Here is a 26,369-nt window from a genome sequence, read left to right as displayed (position 1 = left end):
CAAAATGTTTTCATTTAGCCCCATCCTATGCACAGTTTGGGCTAATGAGCTGCGGATGGAAACTCACGAACCAACTTCCTTTGTGACACTGGACTGGTTGTTAAATTTGGGTGATGAGCCAGCAGCATACAAACAGAAGCTTTAAGACTTAAAATCAACCAAAAGCCCTCTAAGTTGTTGCCCACCTCATGGAAAAACACACAGGACACTTCAATGCACACGCAGGTTAAAAAGGAAGCTGCTGCTTTTGAGTCCTCCCTTTGTTCATCCGTGTCCCAGCAGCGCAGTGCTGCTCACCGTGTGAGGATGTCCTGATTCCATGGAAGTGCTGGAGCACTGGGAATGCCACCTACTGCCACAAAGGCACATGCATTGCAAAAAGACAGGAACAACTGAGCCAAACATCATCATGACATTTATACAAAAGCAGCCCTGATCAGTTGTCCCAGCTCCTTTCCTTGCCTGACAGAGTGTCCTGCTGCAGTGCACTGGTGTCGAGGGGAGGACTTAATTTAGGGTTTGGGGGTTTTCTGAGAATATAAAAGATCACTTGAGTAAGTGATTCCATGTGTTTCAACTGACACTTGTACAGAGCGAAGATTGCAGAGATTTTTTTTTTTTTCCCCTTTAACTTCCATTTGGTTAGTAGAAATAAAACCAGAATTTTCTCACTTTCCTGTGGAATTAAGAAAACCCCATGTGTATGTTGTGCTCAGGGGAATGTTCTGACTTCTCTATTCTCAGCTGCACCAAAAGCTTTGTAAGGGGAACACATCCTCACATATCCTATCTTTCAGGAAACTGTTACCGGGATTTTTATAAAACAGTGGAATTAGGACTGACGAAGTGGTTTTCTTTATGAAGTTAGGAATCAAGAAAATAGAAGCATCACTTGTTAAGAGGAATGAAAAAACCCAACCTACCAGTAACAAAGATCAACATTTTCATAGCAAATATTTACATTCATTACTGAAGAGTTTTGCAATTGATTGTCAGTGTCTTGGATGCTATTTATAGGTTCTTTCCTGGTTATAAAGTAATGAGTAATTGATCTGTTTATGAAATATATACAAAAGTTGACCTTTTTGACATGGAAATCAATATATTCAGGAGAAAAAAAATGGAATAATTTATATTCTCCTCACTTGGAGAACTGTAAAAGTTTTAATTCGAAACACCAATCCTAACAGAGGCCAATGGAACTATTTAAAACATTTGCCAGTTTAAGACCATCATCTTACATTTTAACAGAAATCTGTCACTTCCAAAATTATGTAGTCAGGAAAGCATTCAAAGCTCTGAATGTCAAGGGAAATATATGGTACAGGAATTATACTTACAGCATGAATTTGTGCACAGGAACATCACAGAGACCAAACATGGTGCTGATGGCAATGCTTCAGCAGCACCGAGGAGAAAGGGGCAGGATGTAACACACATTAAGGAACACTGCACATTTGATTAGCTATAAAACCAACATTTGAACAGCACCACTCTAAAGCTGCATTCCACATAACACAATTCAATAGAAAGCAGCAGAAGTTGTCCTAAGCCCAAATAATGTGCTGGAATTTTACTGCAAATTATTTCCTACCAGATCAACTTATATAAGTTAGCCTAAAACTATGTTGTGGATATGCAGCTTGCAGAGCATTCCATCCACTGGAATGGCTGTTTCTGTGCTCTCATGGAGCTCACAGCTGTGGGATGCTTGACCCTCCCAGGAGAAAGTTCTGAAATGTATTGCCCTGAAGTTACTACAATTAAGGCAGTGTAACCTGAAAGGTTTCGTGGAATTCCTACTGACACAACACTGATGGAATGGATGGCAAATAAAGGCTTGAAACAGAAAATAGATCCATGACAGTAGACCTGGATCTTTGGTATTTGCAGAATATAGTAAACTTGAGGCTTATGTTTTAGTTCAGCAAGTTTTAAAAACAGAAGGGAACTGTCAGGGCAGGATGATTCTTCATGTTGAAAAAGTAGAAATAATTTCTATAAAAATGCAAAAGATCTTTGCAGTAAGAATCTATCAAGCTTCCATATTTAATTGTATGAATCACTTCCCTTGACTTACACAAGCAAACTGTCTTTACATTAACATCACTAAAAGCTCAATTTGGACTTAGTTTATGAGCTTGGACATCTGTTTTTTAATCAGACATCACAATTCTCTAGAACTGAAATCCCAGCCTGAACTATCCATTCTGCTGAAGCATCTTTCATAACACTGATGGTTCAGAAAAGAATAACTTGCATACTTTTTATACATGGAAGTATCCAAGGGTAAGGTGGAAGCAAAAGGCATCATGGAAGATGATGAAGCCATGGCATAGCAACATCCCTGCTTCCATATCTTTCTCACCTGGGCCACCCATGGTGCTGGGGACCTCAGCCTCATCCCCAGGCTGTCACTGGGGTGAAAGTTCAGAGACCCACAAAACCTGAACCTCCAGGGGCACTGAGAGTGGAAGAGGCAGGCCAAGGAAAGTGACCATGGATACAGAAAAACACTTTGTGTTGATCTAAAGTGATGGCTAGGAAGGGAAAAAAAGCTAAATTTGAGTATGCAGGGCATAACTCACCCTCAACATGCCTAAAGTACAGTGTGAAATTAGCTTCACCTGGAATTAAATAATTATTTAAATTAAAGCTGACTAAACTGACTAAACATTCAGTGATGGTAAGAACAACAATATTTTAATTGAGTTGGCTGTTTTAAAAACAAGGAAAATTTGCAGATTTTCATACAAAATCAAGCTGATCCTAGTAGAACCTAGTAGAAAATGTACTCCAAGGAAAGTAAGAAACACACTTGCTAGGTCTAGAACAAGTCTTCTCTGCAACATTTTCATCTGTTCCTCTGCACAGACAAGAAATACGGTGACAAACAGAACAGTTAGTGGGGACTGTGGTTTACCATAATGTCTCTAAGTTTTTTCCTGATATATATATAAGTCTTACCAATTACACTGATGGCAAAGTAACTTTGAATGCTATCAAAATTGAAATGATTTACAGGAAGAATCAACACCATCAGCCCCTCCCTGAAGGGGGGAAGAAAAATATCAATAAATCAAACTAAAGGCTTTTCCATATGCTATGGAAGTCCAGCTGTGAAAAGCCATGGCACTGAGGGCATTGTGAAGCCTGCCCCAGGACTGCTGTGCCATGCCCAGGGTGTCAGGTAAGCATCAGTCAGGCTTGGCTCCTTGGGCAAGGAAGTTTACCAGAAATGATCCACTCTGCAACACAGAGAGTATTGGCAAAGGGAATGTGCTGGAGAACATGAGTTGTTCTGAAAACCTGCCAGAGAAGCAATAACCTCCTCAGAGAATTAATTTCTGCAGTTAACTACCCTTGTGATCAAAATGAATCCCCAATTGTCTTCCTTAAGTCAGACTTCTGCTTTAGTAATTTATGTCCTGTCCTTTTCTCAAGAGACACAGACAGCTGACTATTCCCTTCCTCTCTGCAGTACCCAGCCATGCATTTGAATACTTTTGTGCTATTTTCCCAATATTTTTCTAGATCAAGCAACTAGGTTCTTTTTCTGTTTCCTTGGAGGCCTAGGAAGCACTGCCTTAGGAACTACACCAATCCTCTTCTTGGCCATCATTACCTACCTTGCATCCACACATGGGCTTCAGACCCGAGAGACTCAAGAAAAAGAAGAACGAGTGATAAAAACAGAAACTTCCCTCTTTTACCCCCACCTTGCCACATGGGAAGGAAACCTCATGGCCACATTTACTCATGCAGTGCAAAAAAATCCAATGTGTTATGGATCCAGCACTGCTGGAGACAGAACAGCACAGCCGTAACTGACAGGAGAAAAATGACATAAATTTTATATAAATTACACAGCAAACACTGCAATGCGCAGCACCACACCAGGCGAGTCTGCTTCCTCAGGCAGTGGCCTTTTTTCTAAGATAACTACTCAATATCATGTTTCTAGACCCCCAACTAGAGCACACTGGACTTACCTGGAAGTTTCCATCAGGCTACCTAAAAGGCTTTTTTTTTTAATGGTAATTTTCACAAATAATTTTGATGAATGAAGAAAGGTTAAATTATATAGTATATATCAAATACTGTGTTATTTTCCAAAACAAATTGGACAAAATCATGCAGATGAGAGAACAACTTATCCCTGAATAACTGTAGTCATCCTATGCATATAAAGACACAAAAGAAAAGCTTCAGGTATAAAAGTATACTGCATCAGTTAAAATGGAAATTGTCTTGTACTTGCCATAGAATTTTGATAAGGTTATTAAAAATAATAACTACTTGAGTGGTTTGTTTTGCCAGCTCACAGTGACATTTCAATTCAAGTGCTCTGTATCAAATTTTAACTACATATAATCAAAAGAGTTAATCCAAAAGCTAAGTGCTGAAACGAAATTGTTTTAAAGGAAAGCTAAAGCAAATTCCAAGTCTTTCTTCTTAGCATTCTTAGAAAATTATAATGCACAGCAAAACCTTGCTAGGATTCCTGGTTCAGAAGCAATTTTGTAACACCAATATGTGAATGGCCTTCATAGAACAAGGTGATTAGGCTGGACTAATTAAAAACTACATAGTGGGGAATAAAAAGAATAGTAAAAAAGGAAGATCCTTTTCTATCACTGCTGCTGGAAGTAAATGAATTTCCAAATACAACCCTTCAAAGGAAAAACTCCACTCTGTCTTTACTCTCTTCCCATGATGTATGATGGAACCACAGGTGGATATATCTATGCAGAATGCCTAGATTTCTGTATGGATACAGACAAGGAGAAAATAATGGCAGACTTGGCCAGCACAAGCCAGAGAGAAACATTTGCAGAATGAAAATAGCTTTAAAAAGCGGTGTTTGAAAAAAACCCAAAACAACCAATAACCAAGAAGCATCAAATCTGAAAGACTTCTCATAACACACAGAAGAGAAATGTGTGCCAGCACGTGGATCTGTGCACACATCCATGTACCCAACAGCTACACAAGTACAACCACACTGAGCTCCCTCCCACAGCAATTTTATTTTTATTCTTTAATGCCACTGTTTTCTGTAATTAAGGGGTTTCTTTAATCTAAAATTGCAATTAAAAATTCAAACAAAATACATTTTTTGTTTTCTTGTGCGGAAAAGAAGCAGAGATTTGGGATCAATTCATCTACACTGTGATTCTTGGTCAGGTTGGGATCTCTGCAGGTTTAAAAATTATGATGTTAGCTCTTAGGCTGAGATGGACTATTTTGGGTCTGTGCCACAGTACAGAAGGCAAACCAGTTGTGCCACACATTTTCCCCAGGAAGCTAAACAAAAAATTTAATCCCTATTTCAGTGTTTCTGTGAAGACCTGCAGAAAAAATTGGGTGCTAGTTAGAACCCAGAGCTGGAACAGACTGAAACATGAGCAATGCAAATGGCTACAGCCCTCAAAGAAATCCACTAACCTTGGAGACAAAACACATTCCCATTCTACAGAATGTTATCATGGGTCAGAATCTCTGTAAGGATTTCACTGGCTATGAATAATTTGCATTCATATGGGCTTTTTATTACTGTTTAAGAGCACAATGCTAATTTGATAATAAAAAATGTAGTTTATACTCTATGCAAGAAAGCCTTATCAAAGAAATATAATCACTAACTCCTGAAATCTCAAAAACTTCTTTTCAAAAGGGACTTGAAGCTCAGCAATGGAATTTCCTGTATTTGTGGGTTTGTTTACAATGCCCATAAATTCTTACATTATCTCAAGAAAAATACTGCTTAATCAAAAGTATGTTAAAATAAAATTGTTTAGAATCAATGATCATGGGATCATAGAGTAGTTTGGGCTGGAATGAATCTTTAGAGGTCATCTGGTTCCAACCCACCTGCAACAAACAGGGACAGCTTCCACTAGGTCAGGTTGCTCTGAGCCCTGAACAATCTGACCTTGAATATTTCCAGGGATCACCTCTGTGGGCAACCTGTTCCAGTGTTTCACATAAAAAAAAATCTGCCGTATAAATAATAATATGCTAGGGAGAATTTGCAAGGTTCTAATTTTTTTTGCTAAAATTAGATATAGAATACTGAAGAACTACAGAATTTTTTACTACAGCCATGAGAGCAGTGCATTAATGAAAGCAGAAGATACTGAGTCAACATGCAACATTTCAAAAATGATGAAGAGACTAGGAAAAACATAGGTTTAGGCAGCAACAGTAATGATGCACACTTCTCTACCACTGCTACTTGGCTTTTGAATTATTCTGCTACGAATGTGGCAGAAATACCAGCACTGTATGAATCTGAGCAGTTTGCAATATTTCAACCAGCAGACAACAAGACAACTACCCTGCCCTTCCCTGCCCCCCCTCCATTTCCTTCCTATGATTCATCATTGCAAAGACATTCTTCAAAAATGTTTGTCTATATCAGGAATCATTCTGCACAAGTAAAGAGGTGAGAGTCAGCAAAATCTTGACAATCAGCTCACTGGAACAAAGTCACAAGAATTTATTGTGTGAAAGTTTGTTGAATATAGACTTGATGAAAATGCTGGAAATACAGCTCCTCTTGTATTCCAGGAGGTCAGATTTGAGTAAGTAGAGTTTGAAATCCAATGCAAGGGGAGAAGATTAATCTATTATTCTAATATATGTCTTATGATTACTTACCAAAATGTATTATCTTTTTAATCAAATCATATAGAAGAGGTTGTAAAGAACAGGAACTGGAAGTATTATTAAAAAAATCTCCAAGTATTACCAGTGCCTTGGAGACAGGCTTAAAAAAGATAAGAACCATTTACCCACACATAAAAGCCTTTTTTTTTTTTTTTTTTAATGTCTAAGAAGTCCTTCTGAGATAGCAAACTAATCAAAATTCTACTCTGGTAGAATAATAAAATCCTACCAAACTCTAACCTTAAATGCTACCTTCTAGAAAGGATATAAAACATGTATCTTGACTCACCTCATGAGAATCTAAAAATAAAGGAAATAATTTCTTGGGAACACATCTATTTTTTGTTGCAGCATATGCTCATAAGTAGCCAATAAATTTTTAGCAGAGAGGGGAATTTTTTCATTTTATTTTGGAACGGCTCAACCAGGTTTTGATCCAAGCCACTTTCACTTTAGAGAGAATTCTTATTCTCAGCATATCCTTTTTCAAACCTTCCAGCTTCTCTTCTTCCTTTTCCCTCACCCAGACTAAGAATCTTTCAAGCATCATACCACCTTCCACCATATTATTTAGTAGAAAAACCTTTAGAAACACATCAAACCACTTGACAAAACAGATTGTATGGAAATTCAAGATACATGAAGAACAGTGGAATTCCAGGCAGATCAAGCACTAGAGCTAGAACTCAAAAAACTAATATTGCCAACTGAAAAATAGTTTCGACAAGCTGGACAGAAGGCTTTGCTTTACTGAAAGACTACAAATAATCAGAAAACTATTTTAGTTAACAAACCTGCTAAAAGGGGACTTGTACACAAATCCACACACCCAAGGACAAACTGCAACCATGCCCCATCACATTACATGCTGACATAAATGACTCTGGAGATTGTCTGGCTTACTCTTGCAACAGTTGTTTCACTGACTTTACTGAAAGTTTGAATACTATTTAAGTGATGCTTTCAAATAGGAATTTTTAACGTCAATTTACTTCTCAAGCCTGAAAGCAAGTTAGATTATTATCTCTAAAAGAGATACGCTTTTAAATTAAACCTGATAGGTATTATAAATAGTGATGAATGACAAAGTGAATCTTTCATGACACAGGTATGCAGAAAGCAACATTATGCCATCAAAATATCACTGTATTGCTAAATGTTTTGTACACAAGAGCCAGTGGGACCTTAGGGGGCTGTGGGTTCTGCCTACCAGTGACCCTATTTACTCTGGGAGGATGGAAGAAAAAAAGCAGCATAAAAGGATTAGAGAATACTGTGGCCTTGGCAGGTACAAGTAGCATACAAGAATTCCAGAAGAGTTTGGTACTACATAGGATGAAGAAAAACACTCAGCAATAGAAACTACTGTGGCAGTGGTATATTTTCTATCAGGAGCTGTTATGTGACATGCTTGTGTGGCAAATAAAGAGAGCTATATGAAAGGATTATGTTATGTTCATAATCGGTCATTGATGTGGAGGGAAAAAAAATTGCTATTATATGTTACCATAAAAACTAAAAAATCAACTCTTCTAGCCATGTGCTGCTGATAACAAAGGTATTTGAAACAATTTGCATTTAAAAATACTAAGCTAGACAATCTGAGTGATATAATTCCCCTTGCCTTGTCTTCATTAATAGGTGTGGAAATCAGGGAGCACTGGTTCCAGCTGTAACTGTGATGCATACATTCCTGCAGGTGGGTGTCTTAGGATACAAATAGTCTCACAAAAAGAGGATTGGGATCATGGTGCTGCTGATTGCCTATCACAGTTTAAAGCGTTAGCTAGCTCAAGGCAATAACCTAGACAAGAATCCTGCTGAACTTCTTCCCTTCACACCTGATGAGTGTGGGAATCCAGGGCTTCCCTCAGGCTGCCCTGGAAGGCCTGGGACCCTGGCAGGGGGTCAGGAACCCCCCTGTACAGAGCCCCCAGAGACACTGTCTCTGATCTCTGTCCATGGAAAAGAGATTTCAATCTTACAGGATGAATTACAAACTTGGAGTGTTTGATATGAGTAATAATTAAGTGTGGCACGGGTGCAAAAATAAAATTTTAAGTTTCTAGATTAGGGGTTCAAAGGGGACAAGATGGAGGAAATTGGGTGTGTCTTGTCCTTTTTCTCCTTCTTCATGCCCTCCATGTTTCACTGTAGTGTTGGCATTTTTCTATTGGTTTAGGCTGGGGACACACTGTTCAACGTAGGTGACAGATATTGGCACATTATTGTAAATATAGCACAGGTAGTTTCGGGTATATAATGTTTGTAACATCCCACTGAGGACAGAGCCCCACACGCTGCCCTGCAGGACAGACCTGCGGCAGGGCAGCAGAACATGTTAGAGATAAGCAAGAATAAACAACCTTGAAACCAGCACAGACGAATTATGGCTTCTTCTTTGGCAACGGGGCAGAAAGAAAGACTTCTTACAATTTCGGAATCATCAATACCACAGATTCCGACAGTGAGAAATTCACAAATAGCTGGCAAAACAGTCATTGCCACCCACCTTCTGTGGTGACTGGCAGAGAAATCTCCATGCAGGCTGCAGACTGGGCTTTCCTGAAGGGGGGCCTGCCGGGCCCTCGGCGGTTTGCTCTCGACACATCTGCACTGGAAAGTCGCTTGCCTGAACTGCAGCTCTGGGATGTTGGGCTTGTGCAGTGGCCATTCACGTGATCTGGAAAGCGAATGCAACAAATGCTAGGTAAAGTGTCAGCTCCCAGGATTCCCAATGGAGGAGAAATGTGTGTTCTGACACTTGAGAACGGGTTAAATCAAATCTTCTGGGAATAACTACTGATTTGTTTTACCAACCCATTGCATGTATGTAGAAAACAACTCACCATAACTTTAAGGTATAATTTGAAAAAACCCAACGGCTATAGAACTTGTGCTTGTTCTTAGAGCTGCAGATCCCACAGCATTTTGCTGACCTATGCACACAGGCATTTACCAAGGTACTGCAGGTAACACTGACACCCTGCTGTTGTGTCTCCTAAGAGATACCAAGTCAATTTGAATGTTTTCTTTCCTTTTTGCTCTCCTAAGAACTGAAAGTAAAATTTACTAAAGGGTAGAATTCAGAGTTAGACATCTTCCCTGCCTGACTCAAAGCTGCAGGAAACAGGCCACTATTTGAGATAATTACAAAAATAGCCATAATATTGATAAGTATTTTATTCTTTATATATCACATAGATTTATTTTACTTCTAAGGAAACTGACTGCTGAACAATTGATTCGTCTGCTACAGCTATATAGAAATAAAGCCAGAGTCAACCAGCACAGCACACATTGCTGTCTCATGTGGTGGGAAACAAAACATGCCTGCTTCAAACTCTTACTGCATTCATCTGTTCTTGGTCAATAGGTCTTTAAACCACAACATCCATTGATCAGGGTTTGGATCAGAGTTCAGAATTGGACTGCACCGTAAAATATTCATGTGATATTTTTCTTCCTCTCATGCCGGGCAAGACAACACAAGGAGAATTACTGAACACAAGTTCCCCTTCAACATACGAAAGGATACGCACCCAGGTATAAGTGAATTATTTTTGGTCAGCAGGTTATTTTATGTAAAAAGCAGGTCATAAGCAAAACAAAAGTTCCGGTTCATCCAAGCACACTGAGGATTTTGTTCAAAACTGTAAAAGCTCTACTCTATAGGCAGGGACAATCTTGGAGTTTCTGCCTTAATTTTAAATGTTGGGTTATTTATATCTGAGAATTATCTTCGTTTTCTAGAGTCTGCATTTAAGTATCCTATTCAGTCAACTCTCTTTGATTTGTATTGTATCCAAGGAAGAGATGAATGTTCATTTAGCAAGATAAATTTATTTCTTGGTTACCATGCCATGACAGCACCAGTGTACCTTATGAAAAGCTGTTTCTATATTCACTCAATATTCCGGTCCTATGCTGAATACAGTGTACAATGTTGTACATGTAGCCTTTGAATGTGCAAGTCACATCCTTTCCATGTGAAAAAAGTTCACTCTTAATGAACAAAAGTGGAAAAAATATTCAGAATTATAGATTAGAAAGCAATTTAGTATCTGTACTGTGTAACAAAATAGCTCTGTAGGAGACACAACTTCCATGATTCTTGTCATTTTTCCTGAATAGATGGCTATTAACTGAGATAACAGCAGATACAAAACTGATGTGGATGACTCATTCCATTTTTAGTTAGGAAATTTTCCAAAATTTGCTGGAACTGTTTGTATATTTCAGCAGAAAGTCCTTTGAGATCGGGGGCTTTGTTCAAGGACACAGGCTGACTGTTCAACCTCAGCAACAGACACATCCTCATCCAGCTGCTTCCCTTCTTCAACATTCACTTTGTGGGAAGGTGTTTCAGCATGATACCTAATTATCTCCAGGGGGAATCCTAGGAAGTGGTGAGGAACATAACAGAGTGAAAAAAATCATATTCTATAGAAACATCAACATTTGTGAGTCCTCTCCACTGAGCATTGTACAGAATGGCCACAACACATCCAAACCCCTGCCCACTATCCCTCAGCATAATGGAAATGCTGCTGTGTTTCTCTAAGTATGCTGGCTTGTCTCAGTTACCTTCAAAGACCCACATCAAATCATCATTAGGATCTGGGCACCTAAATCCCTTTAGCTGCTTTGACAATGCTTTTTTGAATGAGGAAAGCCAGTTCCTGGGAAGAAAAACAAAAATCAGGCCTCATCCTAGAAGCTGTAGGGACACCCCTTCAAGTACTGAAGTAGGTTAAATATTAGTGGGTGCTATAACAATGAGCAGAAGAGGGATTTTAGTGATTTGCTACAAACTTTTCTGTATTTTAACACTGTTCTGCTCCTCTCATTAGATACAACTTTTTAAAATGTATACAAGAAGAAATGCAGGTCTTCAAGCCTTAGTAAAAACACAGGATAGTATGAGTAAAATAATTACAGGAAACATTACTACAATTTTTTTTTCAGGGAGAAACTGAAAAGAATCCAGCAGATAAAGACCACACAAATCTGTGAGAAAATTCTATGTGTGTATTTAAAAATTCTCACCTTTTTTTAATGTTATAAGGCCTGTGATACAAAACAAAATTCTAAAGAAAGGTTATGTATTGTTTAAGAAAGGGTTTCTTACTGCATTGGCTGAAAAAAGATGAAGTGTGCAAGAAAAGTGATAAGAAAAAAAAAATCACTACTTTTCTACGGTGTACTAAGGGAGAATGAGAATGTTCAAGCTCTCAGCCTTTCAGAATGACTGCAATGATTAACTACCCCTCTGAGGCCTGAGTCACCTGATTCTCCTTTGCCATGACAGATGTCTCCCAGCCACTCCAAAGAACACATACAGGAGGATTGTAAAAACACAGCTTTTTGCAAGCTTTGTTTGATTTGTAAGGAAAAGCAACATTTTAACTTTTGTCCTTGCTGGATTACTGCTTTTGTCACATGGCCACTGGGGCTCTTCTCGGCTCAGAAATATTAATTGATATGAAGCGTTAGTTGACATCAGGGACATAATTGCTGTCAGCAAGGCACAGATTGCTCTGTGTTATTGACACAATAGTGCAACAGCTACTCACTCTCTCCTCTGGAGGAGGCAAAGAGTTGTTGCAGAAGAAAACACTGCACAAAATATCCTTTCTCTTTTCTACCACTGCATTTGCCAGCACCTCCTACCCTTTGGGTGGGACTACACCTCCTACACCCATGGGTGCTGCTGCCCATGAGATGAAGTAAATTCGAATTCTCCTCTCCAGTGCTTCTGGATCCCTTCAGCCAGTCCCATGCTAATGCAATATATTTGGGCATCAGGGTTTAGTGGAACTTATCCTTGAAGCAGTTTCCAAACTGTGTAAGAGCCATCCCACTATGCCTTGTCTACTCCCTGTGGATAGCGAACTAAATGGCCAGGGCTCAGTTTATAGCTATTCTGGGCATTAATTTAAAAATTTAGGGCTCATGCAAGCCATTGGAAGTAATCATAGGCAATTACCCCTTTAGTCCATTTAATACTAATTTAACTATATTAGTTTAATAAAGCAGTAAATCATGGTATGTATATATGATGGATTAAAATATATAACAGTTCACGACACAAAATGCTGTAACATTCTCCATGTGCTGCTTCTACAGTGCAGTTCATGATTGTATTCCTTTGGGGAATTTGTATTCCTTTGTCTGGGCTCATGGAATTAAAATTGCTAACCCATATGAACTAAAAATGCTTTATCTGTCCCTGTTACCAAATACTAGCACCATTCAGTGCCCTGTTACAAAACACTAGCACCATTCAGTGTCCTGTGCACCCCACAAACTGCTTTAAAAAAGAAAGAGAACTGTGCTGGATGTAAGGCAAGAGAGTCACACAAAATATCAGTGGGATGATGAGATCAAGGGGAACTGAAGAAGCAACATCAGTTTCTGTGAACCTGATGAAACTACTGAGAAATGTGATGTGCAACATGACAGCAGCAAACCTGCAGGGCAGCCTCAAATTAAGCCAAATTTTCTTGAGGCACGTTGCGCAGGAAGAATATTCTATATACACATGTGGATTTTAGTTTACACACAGTAACATGTATATCCTACAGAACCTGCCTGATTACAAACATAGAACTTTTGAACAACTTGCTGACTTCTGCAAAAATACAAAAGAAACAAGAATTTACCAGTAAAAAGATGAACACTTGTTAAAGCCAAATGTAATGAAAATGTCAGCAAGAAAGAATAATTCATTTTCAGTTAGTGTCTTGCACTTTTTTACACTTGATACAGAAAATCAGGAAAGAATATGATCAACCAATTCTTTCAGTTCTAACAAAGGGATAAATTCAAACAGAAAAACTAGCTGAAAACCTTCTTACTAATGATTTGACAGAGGCTGAGACAAAAAATATAAATATCCATAATTAGAAGCATTATAATATCATTTTAAGCTGTAAGGACGTAATCAATAAAAGAGAATATGAGAACCAGAAGAGAACCAGAGAAATGCTTTAATATGGAGGAGAAAGAACCTGAAAAATAAGTCTCAGAATCTTCTCAACAACTGTTGAAGAATACAATCTTTACTGTTAAAGTGAAGAAAAATCCATCTGTTTCCACTGGGGGATTTTTGTGTATTACCAATAAATTAGATTTTCAGTAATGATTACGATGGTGGCTAACTTTTATTTTTACACAGCAAAGAGATACACACATTTAAGTTAAGAAAAAAATGCAATCTTAAAACTGTACAAATGGCCCCAAGAGCTGTCTCATGTTTGTTTGTAAATAATCAAAATTAGTGTAATAGTGTGAATATTCATTAGTGAGAACACAGACTGATATCGTAACATACAAAAATTTTAATGAATTTATTAAAAAGAAATTTCCTTAAAAAGTCAGAAACGCAAATTTCCCTTGGTACAGTTCTGTCAACCAGAGAGGAGAGAAGATGAAAGCCCTGGCAGAAGAGGTTAATGCAGAAGCACTGCCAACAAAAATGTACATTTAACATCATGTCTTCATCAGTTTGAAGAGGAAAGAAGAGCTACCCTAATGACATGTGGTAGAATATCTAGGTCCACTCAAACACTATAATATGCTGTCATTGTAACATTCTGCCTACTGCCTGTATAATGTAATGGTATTCTGCCTATGGTAACAAAATCCTCTCATGGTTCTAAATCCACTATGTTTTTTGAAAGCAGGATGCACAGATGTATTTGTCAGAGAATCAAATTACTGTGAAGTGGCTGCAAATATTAGGTGCATTGTCAGATCACTGACAGATTCTCTTTTAAAACTACTAATTTTTGCCTGAAATTATGAAAAAAAAGAAATGAAAATATAAAATAAACACTCTCCAAATGAAAAACATTGAGAATACATTACTGTATGTCCTAACATCACCTCCATGTTATCATATATGAAAAATTGAAACCTGGCACTGCAAACCTAAAAATAAATCTAGCTTTGCTTCCACAGAACAGTGGGAAAATTTCAGACTACTTGGATCTGAGTCTGCTACTCAGATTCATCTGCTGAATTTCTAGTGATCACACAGTACTACTGGACTGTCTCAAAAAGTACACAGCACTCAGTGTGGCTCCACAGAATAATCCAACATAAATGGTTGCTATGCTTTGTGCAATAAACAAAAAAACATTAGACAGAAAACTTGATTGAATTCTGAAACATAAGCATGAAATGTGGTAAGTCCTGAGCTGCGCAGAAGACAACACTGGAACATGCAAGCAGAGTGGATGGACCACAAAAACACCTGAATATCAACAACTCGTCCTGAGCACTCCTTAGTGTAGCATTTTCACCATGGAAAAAGCTGGCTATCGTTCTCTGGTTTTAAAAATGAAAAATGTTACAACCTGAGAGGTGAACAGAGACCCCAGAATGGAAGAATACCCTATATGTGCTTGCAGTGCTTGAAAGGAGTGGAAAATGACTTACCTTTGAAGTCCTCAGTAAAGAACTCTTCTTTATGTAAAACCAAAGAACTTGGGAACAGGAGTACCTGTTACACTGGAGCCTTGCCAGTTGCATATAATTTTTTTATTACCAACACTTAAATGCATGATGATCGCTACTACTTTGTTTTTCCAGCTACCAAATTTCACTGCCTTTCCTTTGTAATGAAATTTACCTGTATTACTTATAATCATTTTAGTTAGGGTATTTTTGTATAGTTCAAGGCACTTACCTTTCATTTTAACTACTTGCTTGCAAAATTCCCAAGTAGATCAGCTTGTAGCTTTTTTTTTTTTTTTCTCATCTGGAAGCATTAGAAGTTAGAACACAGCCCCTTTCTGCTGTGAAATATAACCACTGAGAACATGTGTATTCTGCTACAATAACCAAATTATCCTGTTGCTTTTTTAAAATTTTGATTATTTGGATTAGCAGAGGGCTAATATACCCATTAGATATATAGGTTCTCTTTTAAAAATGTTTGACTATAAACATTCTTCTACTTAAGGAAGGAAGAAACTGGTGCTATCATATACCTTACCTTCGGAACATCAAGAGACTTTTGTCTAGTAGGGTTCTCAATACAGAATATCAAAACCCAAGCCTCAAGATGTGAAATAGCTGAAAGATTAAAGTTTTAAAACCGTTTCTGTAAAAGTGAAAGACTTCAGTCCTTCCTCACAATGTTTTGCACCTTCATAGTGATGAAACTTGAAGCAGAAAAGGCCAAGCTTATCCTCCACAGACTTAGCATGAGCAGCTGCTTGAGGGCTGAAATCCTTCTCCGGTATTTGGCATTTGCCAGACTGCAGATCAAGTGCTGTGAGACTTGACTGGACACTGTCCTGACCTACCTGGTGTAGCCTGACCTGCTCTGAGCAGGATGGGGGTCTAGACAACCTAGACCTGAGAGGTCTAGAGGTCCCCTCCAAACTTGATTATGCTGTGACTCTACCTAGAGGCAGAGTTGAGATGATTCCTCAACTCAGATGGTACTTGCACACTGAGAAGAGGACAGAAAGTTCCTCTGCCCTTCTGGAAGGAGACATACAATGGACAGTCCCTAAAATCCTTATCATGCAAAAATACAAATAATTTCCAATGTATATTGCCAAGCATTTAAAGAAAATCATTGGTACAACTGGATGTCTGGGCTGCGTTTTCTACAAAGTCATATCAAGGAGGAAAGCAGCTCATATAGTTTCAAAGTTTCTGAAATGTTCTTTAGCCTTGTAAACAGAAGTATAGATTTAGATAAATCAAAATAGAATTCTCCATCTAAAATCTATCAGTTTGTCCAATACAGTAGTAAGCAAAAACAGATTAAAAGCTTAAAAATTATGTGAATGCCTAATATCTGCTGTAAATACTTTGAAAAATGAAAGCAAGAATTGCTATAACCCCACTGCTCATTCTTAAAATGGAAATGAGGGTTTATTTATTCAGGCAATGTTTTATAGGTTTGGGAGCATCTAGAAAGTGATACTTCCCTGTCAATGAAATACAAAGGCATCAAATGGTGGATATTTTCATATTATAACTCTATTACCATTTACATAAATCAAACAGATTCCACAAACTTCATCCAAAATGGACAAAATTAAGTACAAACCCATAACCCCAGGTCCTTAATCAGATCCTTACAATTTTGTTTTATGAACCCAACTTTCAGAATTAAAGCTTTTGTCCTCTGCATTGGAATATGTTTCTCAAACCCGTAAAAAAAATGAACTTATTTGGTAATTTTTCTAGATTTTCACTGCTGTATAAAATGGAAGACATTAACTTGACTTGGGAAAGAACTCATTCACTGCTTATAAGTATCTGCAGAATGCTTAGGAAAATATATTATGATTTTGAAGATCACAGATTAGCAAGAGAAAAAAAAAAGACATCTATTTATATTTGCATTTCCTTTTTTTCTTTCACTAATAAAGTCTAGGTGATAGCATAATTCCTTACAGTCAAACCATCTGTTCATAGTAATTCTAGAAAAGTCAGCAATTACCGACTCTCCCACATCTTTAGCTATGGCTTCTGTCTGGCTCCCTGTGATCAGCTGGAACCTTTAAAAACTTTTAGTAAAACGAGCAGAAATATTTTCCTAAAAGAAAAATACAAAGTGATGCTTGTGAAGCAACGTTAGAAAGCCCTTGTACCAAAGCAGTTCTATGTGTCTGGATGTATCTCAAACTCTCCACTTGATTCAATAACATTAGGATTATCCCCATATTTCATCTCTGTGAAACACTGCAAGGAAATGAAGATGATCTGTTCAGAAGACTTTGGGAAACATTATTAGGTTTAAAAATAAAGATACTATCATTCAGAGCTGCCTCTGAAGAGTAATAGAGAAGCTGTACAGCCTATGCAGCAGCGTTGCCATGTCTTCCTTCTGGTCAACTCAAATAAACATTGGGTTGCTGTGACCTCCAGTTGCTAAAACTATCAAGAAGTTTCAGTGTATTCCTTCATGTGCCACATTACTCATTTCTGTGTGGAGATACAACATCCACAGGGGACAAGTGCTTCAGCAAGGAGAGATAATAATCACCACATCAAAATAAAAAGAAGCTGAGATCAACTTCATCAGTCATATAAAGGTCAATGTGGAGTCCCAAAGTACCTTTAGGTCATGAAAATCCTGCTCAGGTTTAACAAGAACACCCTGAGTCATCAGATCACACATTATTCCCCTAAATGATAGCAAACTACTCCCCAAACAATTTCCAGTACAGGCAACACCTCCACCTGAAATAGATTTAACTTCTACTTAACCTCTACTATTTACAATTCAAAGCAAAGTGAAAGCAAGGACATTCCACGAGGCAGATCATAAGAAGGGAGCAGAACTGTGAGCTGCCAAATGCTAATGCATGTCCCAATTAGCTGCAGTCACTGCTGAGAGTGGGAGATGTATCAGCACTCTCTAAAAAGCTATGAGCCAGAGCCAATGGATACATGGACAATACTTTATCATCTCAAAGCAGTGACCTGAATATCTTTGCAAGAAGTGTGGGCCAAAAACTATTGTTAGCCCCTGAATATTCAGACTATGGGGACAATCTCAGGCAACAGCCAAACAGTGGATAAATAATCTCTGACAGTGTGGCCAGGAAATTTTGGAGCAGAAGTAACTGAAATGCGGTCATAACCAGGAACCGGGAATTCTCATTTAAATGTAGCTCCTTATACAGAGAAAGAGAGGCTCTTCCCAGACTGTTTTAAACTAAACAATCTATAATTCAGCACAGTTTTAATGACTAGAATAACTATCAGGAATATTTTGCCCTTCTAAGACAGTCATGAAAGAGAATTGAAAGTCTGGGGATTTTTCTGTCCATTTTCCTTTTCTAAACCTCTCTCTGCTGTTGATTATCCATGAGTATCTGCCAGTTTTATACACTGAATGCTTCTTCCACATGCTTCATCCTTAGCTTCTGGGTAATCTGAGCACAGGATACCTGGTTGCTGCAGCACTAACAACAAACAGGATGCTTTAGTGACAATTTGATCACTCCTTTCAGTGCTTATGAAGCTTTTGGAACAAATGGCATTCCACTATTTTCTGCAAGATGTTGAACTAGACCTTCTTAGGCTTATTTTAGTTTATGCTTAACTTGTTCTATACTATTAAAAATAAGTAATACAAGCAAATAAAGGAATAGTAGAAACATGACTACTCTGAAATCAAAACTACAGGCAGGATTATGCATTCCATTAATCTTCCAAGTTCCTTACACATGTCATACATTTAAAACGGACCATCCTGCTTCCAACCCTTTCAGGTTGAATTTGTTTAACTTCTGGAGCTTTCTACCCTGCTCCCCTGTCCTCAGGGTTTTCTGGGGATTTTTGTTTTGGTGTTTGGTTGGGGAAGTTAAAATATAAATCTGCCTGCAATTTGTCAATATATTCTAGGAAAAACTTATAATGGCCTGCTCCAAACATGATTACAGGAAAGTTGATGATAAGGTTGCTTTTTCTCTGATATGCAGCATTTTATACAATAAAGCTCTCACCAATTCTAATTACAGTTATATACTTCTTTCTTTTTCAAAATCCTCTAAATCCAGTCTTTTGTCCATTAAGTTTATCTTTTGCTTGTCTTATGCTTCAGGATTTAAAGTTATTTAATGCTATGTGTCCTTCAAGACAATGTATTTTTAATAATACTAACAAAAATAAATTGATCTGTAGAATATGGCTTAGTCTTAAGACCTATCCTATGGCTATTTTTATACTCTAAGCATTCACCTTCCCTCTTAATAGCTGCCCATTATTTTAGTGATAAATATTAATATTACAGGTTTATAGATGCCTATTTCTTTCACATTTTTGGAGTATTAGGAACATTACAATTTTCCACTCCAATTTTTTAATGGGTGTATTCCTCCATTCCTATTTTCTCAAACTTATTTCAACTGAATCACTTTGTATTCTGAAGCCTGCACAATTTGGGTTGAATTTTCCAGTGATTTTTCAATGTTTACTTAATCTTTACCAGGAGGCATTGACAGTTTTCCAAGTTTCTCTTTAATTTATAAGGTGAGAGACATATTTACACCCCTGACTTTTGCCTTGTGGAACAAGTGCTACCTTGGTTAACAGGTGCACATGATTCCCAGTGACAGAAATGAAGTTCAGCTGTCCCATCCAAGGACATGATCCGACTTTAATTTTTATCTCCAAAAGGACACTAAGTAATGAGGCATGGCTACTTGGCTTTTTCAGTCATCTTACAAGGGAAACTTCCCAAGAGAGCACAACTAGAAAGAACTCCTTGAGACTGAGAATATTTAAATAACATTTATAAGAATTTTTTTGTGTGAACCACACATTCCAATCCAAATACCAGGTGCAATATCCTTTATGTGGCTGTGGTGTTGTATGATCTGCTCACAGCAGTTTTAGGTCATTCAAGATATAGAAATTTTCATTTTAGCTTTTTTGAGGTGAAATTTGTGCTCTTATTATGCTCTTCCACAGAAATATTAAAGTAGAATTGAGAAAAAAAGATTAAAACAAGCTATGTATTTAACAGCTGGCTGAGGGAAGTCTCAAGGAGAGGACTGAGACAAATGACTGATTTCCAACCCAACTTCTCAGACATTCAAAGACACCATAAAATACAGATGTTCAATTGTCTTGTCACTATTGTGGCACAACTTGTACACCAAATAAAGAAAATAGACCAGCGCATGCATTGGGTATTATAGGCAGAGTTCGCCAACAACCAGCTTGGAAAAACTTCTGAAGTTATTTCAGAATAAAGTATTACACACACAGTGTGTAATGATTGGCAATATATGTCTACATGAAACAAATGAATATTAAACAAGCAAAATGCTGAGAGCTGCCAACAGAACTGTATGGGTTAATAGGTGGTTTTTAGAAAGCCTTTTCAGACAAAGCCTCTGAGGTTATTGTGTTATCTCATGAATCAGTTGGTAGAATGTTTTGCCAATGAATGTAAGGAAGTTTAAAGCTGTTGGCTTTCGCCTACCGTACCAAGATCAGTCTTAAGATCTGTTGGCAGACTTAACTTTCTTGATCCTTTAACTGAAACAACAGAAAAAGGAGAAAGGCAGTTGTTAATAAGTAAGAAAGAAAAAGGAGCGAGGGAAAACAACATGCCATCTTCTGGTTAAAACCATGTTGCAGATTTGTAGCACTTTTCTTTTAATCAGCATATAAAGGCAGAAAAATGGTTTAAATATTTTCATTTACACCATTCAGCAAAATAAATGCAATTGAACAAAGAAGCACTGGAAAACAAAATTACTCCAGCTGTCAAGGAGTGAATGATGTTTTACACAGCTTTGGCTGTGTGCTGCAATATCTTACCTTGTGGTGACAGGAATGATAAAAAAAGAAACCACAAATGAGATTAAGGCAAATATTGCAAATGCTGGCTATGCAGCATATCACAAATATTTAAACACCTGCAAACCAATTTAATAAGAGGGTGCAATGAAATTATGAGATCTGATGACATCATACCTCAAGATAGCATTTGAAAAAGAGAGGGCATATTGTAGAGGTTATGGGGACAGAACATACTGTTGTAATATTATGGAAAGGAAGACACATTGCACAGAAACAAAATACAGCAGCTTCAGGACGTAATGTGGTGTTATCTAGTCATCAAAAATTGCACTCAATTCAGTGAAGATTTAATTGTTTGCTGTGTTCCAATTATGCAAGAAACTGGTAATTTTGCTTCTGTTCAGAAATGTTTTCATTTCCTCACACATGAGCACATTTTCAAACAATGAACACCAGAGAACTGAAATAAAGCATGTCTTGTAGCACTCAAAATGGCATTAAATTTATCAGAAGAATGCCTTAAGAAATCTTTTATTAATTATTCAGAAGACTTGATTTCCAATTTGGTTATTTCATTTTGTATTCATTATTTCTTTCACATGGTTTTCTGGCTTTTACCCCTTACCCATGCTGTCTGTTACTAGAAGGGAACAATCAAATATTTGTCAACTAATTATTTTATTACTATTATTATTCTTCTAAAGAAAATCCCACATGATAAGTACCACAGTGACAGGAACATATGAATATAAGGAACAAATTGTTTGTAATTTGTATTTAGTAAGCTTTTAGGTCAGAAGGATACCCAGAACAGACACTCACTCTTTTAAGTCACAAAATCCCTTAAAAAAAAAATAAAAATCTGTTGTATTCTTTTGCAAAGCCTGCAATTTGGCAGAATTAAATATCAGCCAGCACCTATGTTAGATGTTTTTGTCTTCAGGGATGAGTAGGGGAACCCATGAGGCTCTTGGGCAATATTTTGTTATCAGTAGAAACAGCACAGCCCTCCTACTAACTCATCTGTAGCCATAACTTTAAATCGGGACATGGTAAAGAGGTCTCTCCAGAGCAGCCTGACATCAAAAATACACACCCCTAACACTACTACATAAAAATTCTCTAATTTGGATACCAAGTGTTAGGCACCAACGTCCATTTTAGGCACTCACACAAAGGGCAGTTTGATTTTCAGAACAGCCTTTAAAAACCCACTCCATTTATCTGAGCAGCTGTCAAATACTCTTTCAGACTGTGAATGGGTGGCTACTGCTCCCGAAAATCAGTGCTCTGGTATAAATAAGAATCACTTGTGATATAATCTCTTTTTAGGGGAAGGACAACATCTGGCTAAACCAGCCCTCTGAAAAAGGATAAGCAATTAAGAAGAAAAATTGTAGGACACTTCACTAACAGATTAGGGCTCAGAGTAGCTAAATTAGTGCTGTCATCATGCAGCTTTGAGCTGTGAAAATTGGTAGTCTAACCTCTTCTATTTCTAGGTTACAGGTGTTTGTGTACAGCAGGAATTATGAGTCTTGTGTTGCATGCCACAGCTGTGTCCCAAATGGTGACACACGTCTGAACCGCAATAGCTCCCAGCTATTTGTGTGCAGGCTCATACAGCACGTGCAGAGTTTGGACTTTCTGATTCCTCTGAAGGAGTCAACACAGGCTTGGTTTGGGAGCTGCCACGTGACAATTGCACACCCTTCACATGGCAATCACACAGCTGGACATTGATGCACTAGGACACAGCACACATCACTGATGATAGACCCCATATTTGAGGGTAATAACAACAGAAGAAGCTGGTTGTTTTCATGCCTTACTGTGATAAAAGCTGTCTATATTAATTTTTTTAAACTAACTTTTAACTATTAATAACATCCACATTCTGATCAGTTTATGTAACCTGTTTTTAATACCGAAATCATGCAGTCTTACTATCTTTACATTACAGGATCATGCATGTAAGCCTATCTTGCTGACAGAGAGCTTTTAAAAACCAGTTTGAATTGAGAATGGAGTATAAAGGCTCAAGAGGCCAGCAGAGTTGTCTGCTATCATCATTTGTTTATATTCGTGCTGGAGGCAGCCAGCAGAAATTGCGATGCTACAACATAAGGCAAGACAGCCCCTACCCAAAAGAGCTTCAAATGTTAAGAGTCAAATTATTCAACTGTGGGATGAGGAAAAGTTCCTAGGTACAGTCTAGCAGGCAGCTAAGCTGAGCACGCAGGTCTCCTGACCTGACAACATCCTGCTCCGGAGCCATATGCCTCCTCTCGGTCTTTCAAGGAAAACACCACAGCACAACCAACAAACAAACGCACGCTCGTAGCCCTGGCAATCGATGCTGAGCTTCCCTCAGCTATTACAGCAGCACTGTGGTCACAGGTTTTCATGTTATTAAAAATGAAGGTGACTTTATACAGGATTTTTTCTACTAAGGAGCTTCTGCCTGGCTAACACTCAGAAATATCAGTCCCAGTTACTGCTAAAGCCCCCTTGAACCCTGAGCCATGCACCAGGGTCTGCTCAAGGGCCCAAACCCAGGTCCCCAGCTCACACTGCTCTCTGTTCCCACTAATCTCTACACACAAGTCCCTTCTCAAAAACTTAAGTATGAATTCACCTGTTCAGAACTCCCTTGCTTATGGAAAATAGTGATACAATGCACCTTGTATCCACACTGTTGAACTAATCTCTATTTATTGTCTTCTGACTAGTTAACATTCCCTTTAATTTAACGGATAAGTAGAAATGGTTTGCAGTGTTATCAGTAACTAAGTTTCAAAATAAATTACGTTTCATGTTTTACAGACACAAAATATTTTGAAATGTTTACTTTCTAGCTTGTTTTCCAGGAGAATACAGTTTTTAAATTGAGTCAAATATCTTCAGCTACTCTGAAGTCACCCACATGTTAAGAAAGAGAATAGTTGTTAAGAAACTTAATAATATTCTTCTTGAAAGAAAGCTATTTTAAAAACACTTCATATAGGAAAGTGGGAGTTTGGCATGGCAAAGGCCTAATCCCAGCAGATTTAAACAGTGAGATGAATAAGGATAGCAGCACTTGGAAATCATAGTACGTATAAAAATTTGTGGTCTTGTCATTAGGGACCTGTCTCAAAGCTCATAGGAATTAGTTGTGGGAATCTTTATACAGCCTTCTCTAAGCTTCAAAATCTTCAAAGCATTTTGGAGACAAGCCCCCAATATGAAGGCGCTTCCTAAGAAAAAGCATAAATCCTTTTTCATTTTAGAGCAAACATTTGAGAAGTCACTCTCCTATACACAGACTGAAGAAATTATTTCCTTCTGGTCTTTGAAAGAAGTCTAAAACCTCCAATTGCATCTCACACAACAAATGACCTATCCAAAGTTGCATTTTTCCTGTGCTCACAGTGTATTCCCATTAATACCCTTCAATATGAAGCTCCATATCAATGTTTAAAACAGTAATGGACATACATAATTTTATATTATACATTATATTCCTCAGAGCCCCTGAATAAGTTTACCTAATGAGATGATAAAAATAAAGACAAAATTTACTGGAATGGGTACTGTTCTGTAATACATTACACAGTAATTAACTCAAGCATTTGATACAGCACCACTTACATGACGAGTGCTTTAGAGCTCCTGAGCTCTCGTGTGCCACTGCAGAATGAAAGTAGCACCAAGCCCTTTTGACTCTCAAATCACAAACAAAAAAGAAAATGCAGTTTGAAAGAACAAGGCATGCAGAAGTAAGAATAGGATGTTCTGAGGCTTTTGGTTTTAAGGCACGAAATACCATGATATGGCATGCCTTGCTGCATTTCTACATTCATAAAACATGCTTTAGATAGATAAGAGTTTGGGAGTTTTTAAAGTTCTTTTCTTCCACAATTTTTACCAGTGTTATTCCATATATATTACTACATCTAGAATATATTTACAGTGGAAATTGCCACTTCTCAGCTATTTCAAAATAAGTAGAATCTTTCAAATAGCTTTACTGACTTCTTATTTTCCTTTATAGTGTTGTAAACACATCTCTATAGTATTTAAATACTAGTTTAATTAAACAAGATACCAGCGGTTAAGGAAGATTATTCCTCTCGTCTACCTACCACTCTTAAAATGTAAGATTGCTATTTATTCACTTGCTGCTATCCTGTGTGGCACTGTGCATTTCAGAAAACTTTTAATCAAATGGTTTAATTTTATGTTCTATTCTGAACAGTGTTCAGAATGGGAATCTGATTTTTCAATTATAATATCTGCAAAGTCATGTTTTAGTAAGTATCACAAGAGGATCATCTGAGAAGACAGTCTTGTGAACCAAGTTAAATATTACTTAATGAAGAAGTAGGATTTGTACTGAATTATGTACTAGCCCTGCATGTGAAATAAGGAGTACTCTTCAGCCCTGAGTCTCTTGCTCAGTGCTCCATCACTCGTATCAATGATAGAACACACAAATGCCTAATTCTGCTTTGAGGAAGGGAGAAGAAAAACAACACAGCCAAATTACTGAGTTGACCTAGGCTGTCTCTGCAGAAATTTAGTCATAGGTTAAAACATTGCCAAGCACTAGAATGTTATAGGCATAATCAATTTTTCATGGAAGCAGAGACAGTTCAGGCAGTCTAAGCAATGTTCAACATCAGACCAAGAAATGAGGAGGCAGGAGATTTTTCAAATTCTCCAAAAAACCTTTATCAACACTGTTCTTATGGCCTGACTGGAATGGAAATCTGAGTAAGCTACTAATGGCTCTCCCAGATGTGGAACTATTCATGTCTACACTGGCAATTACTGCACCCTAGGGATTCCTCCTAGGCATTGTCTTGGGAGTCTCAAAGTACACATGTGAGCACAGCAATGTTGTCCCTCAAATCATTGCCCTTTTGATGGAGCTAAGGATGAAGATGCTCACCACTGTGCCATCCATCACGTGTGCAGGGTTTGCCGTCTAGATTCAAACTGCCCTCCAGCAGTTTGCACTTTGTGTACGTATTGAGCACACTCAGGGCCAGCACCTGGCATCAACTTCCCTGCTGGGAAGAACTGATGTTGATGTGCTCTGGCAACCAGAATGAACAGCTACAAATCAAACTCTGTTCTGTCTGTCTTTGCAACCCCACGTAGCCATACCCAGCAGGCCCTCCTCCACTGGGCACCAACTTGAACCATTTCACAGAGCAGTTCAAGTGTTCTTTCTGGTTTTGCTAAATTTCTGAAGGAGCAAGTCTTGGTCTGTTTTCAGCAGAGGAATTTGGTCAGTGGTTTTACAAACACAAAGATCACGGGGCTCTTATGGAACACGGCACACTTCCATTGCAGAGCTCGTGTGCCATGGACTTGAAATAGATAAAGGCAAGGATTGAAGTAGAAGGATCCTGCCT

At 37.9% G+C, this 26,369-nt stretch overlaps 1 protein-coding gene across 9 annotated transcripts in view; it reads right to left on the bottom strand.

The window, feature by feature from the left end:
* STXBP5L (syntaxin binding protein 5L) overlaps positions 1-26,369 on the bottom strand; it is a 180,323-nt gene that overhangs the window by 13,217 nt on the left and 140,737 nt on the right. For 4 of the 9 annotated variants that reach the window (XM_030266367.4, XM_030266378.4, XM_030266383.4 and 1 more), the window contains one exon: positions 9,185-9,355. The exons of 2 other annotated variants lie outside the window; for them this stretch is intronic. In XM_030266367.4, the coding sequence (XP_030122227.4) occupies positions 9,185-9,355 (171 nt within the window). Of the gene's footprint in view, positions 1-9,184; positions 9,356-20,646; positions 20,698-26,369 lie in introns of all 9 variants that reach the window. 3 more of the 9 variants (XM_030266358.4, XM_012569956.5, XM_030266373.4) reach the window with 1 other exon arrangement.

Source organism: Taeniopygia guttata, chromosome 1 (assembly GCF_048771995.1).
Source record: "Taeniopygia guttata chromosome 1, bTaeGut7.mat, whole genome shotgun sequence".
In the NCBI taxonomy this organism is placed as follows: domain Eukaryota; kingdom Metazoa; phylum Chordata; class Aves; order Passeriformes; family Estrildidae; genus Taeniopygia; species Taeniopygia guttata.
The sequence above is the reverse complement of the archived record's forward strand: the minus strand, read 5'-3'. Positions and strand labels throughout refer to the sequence as shown.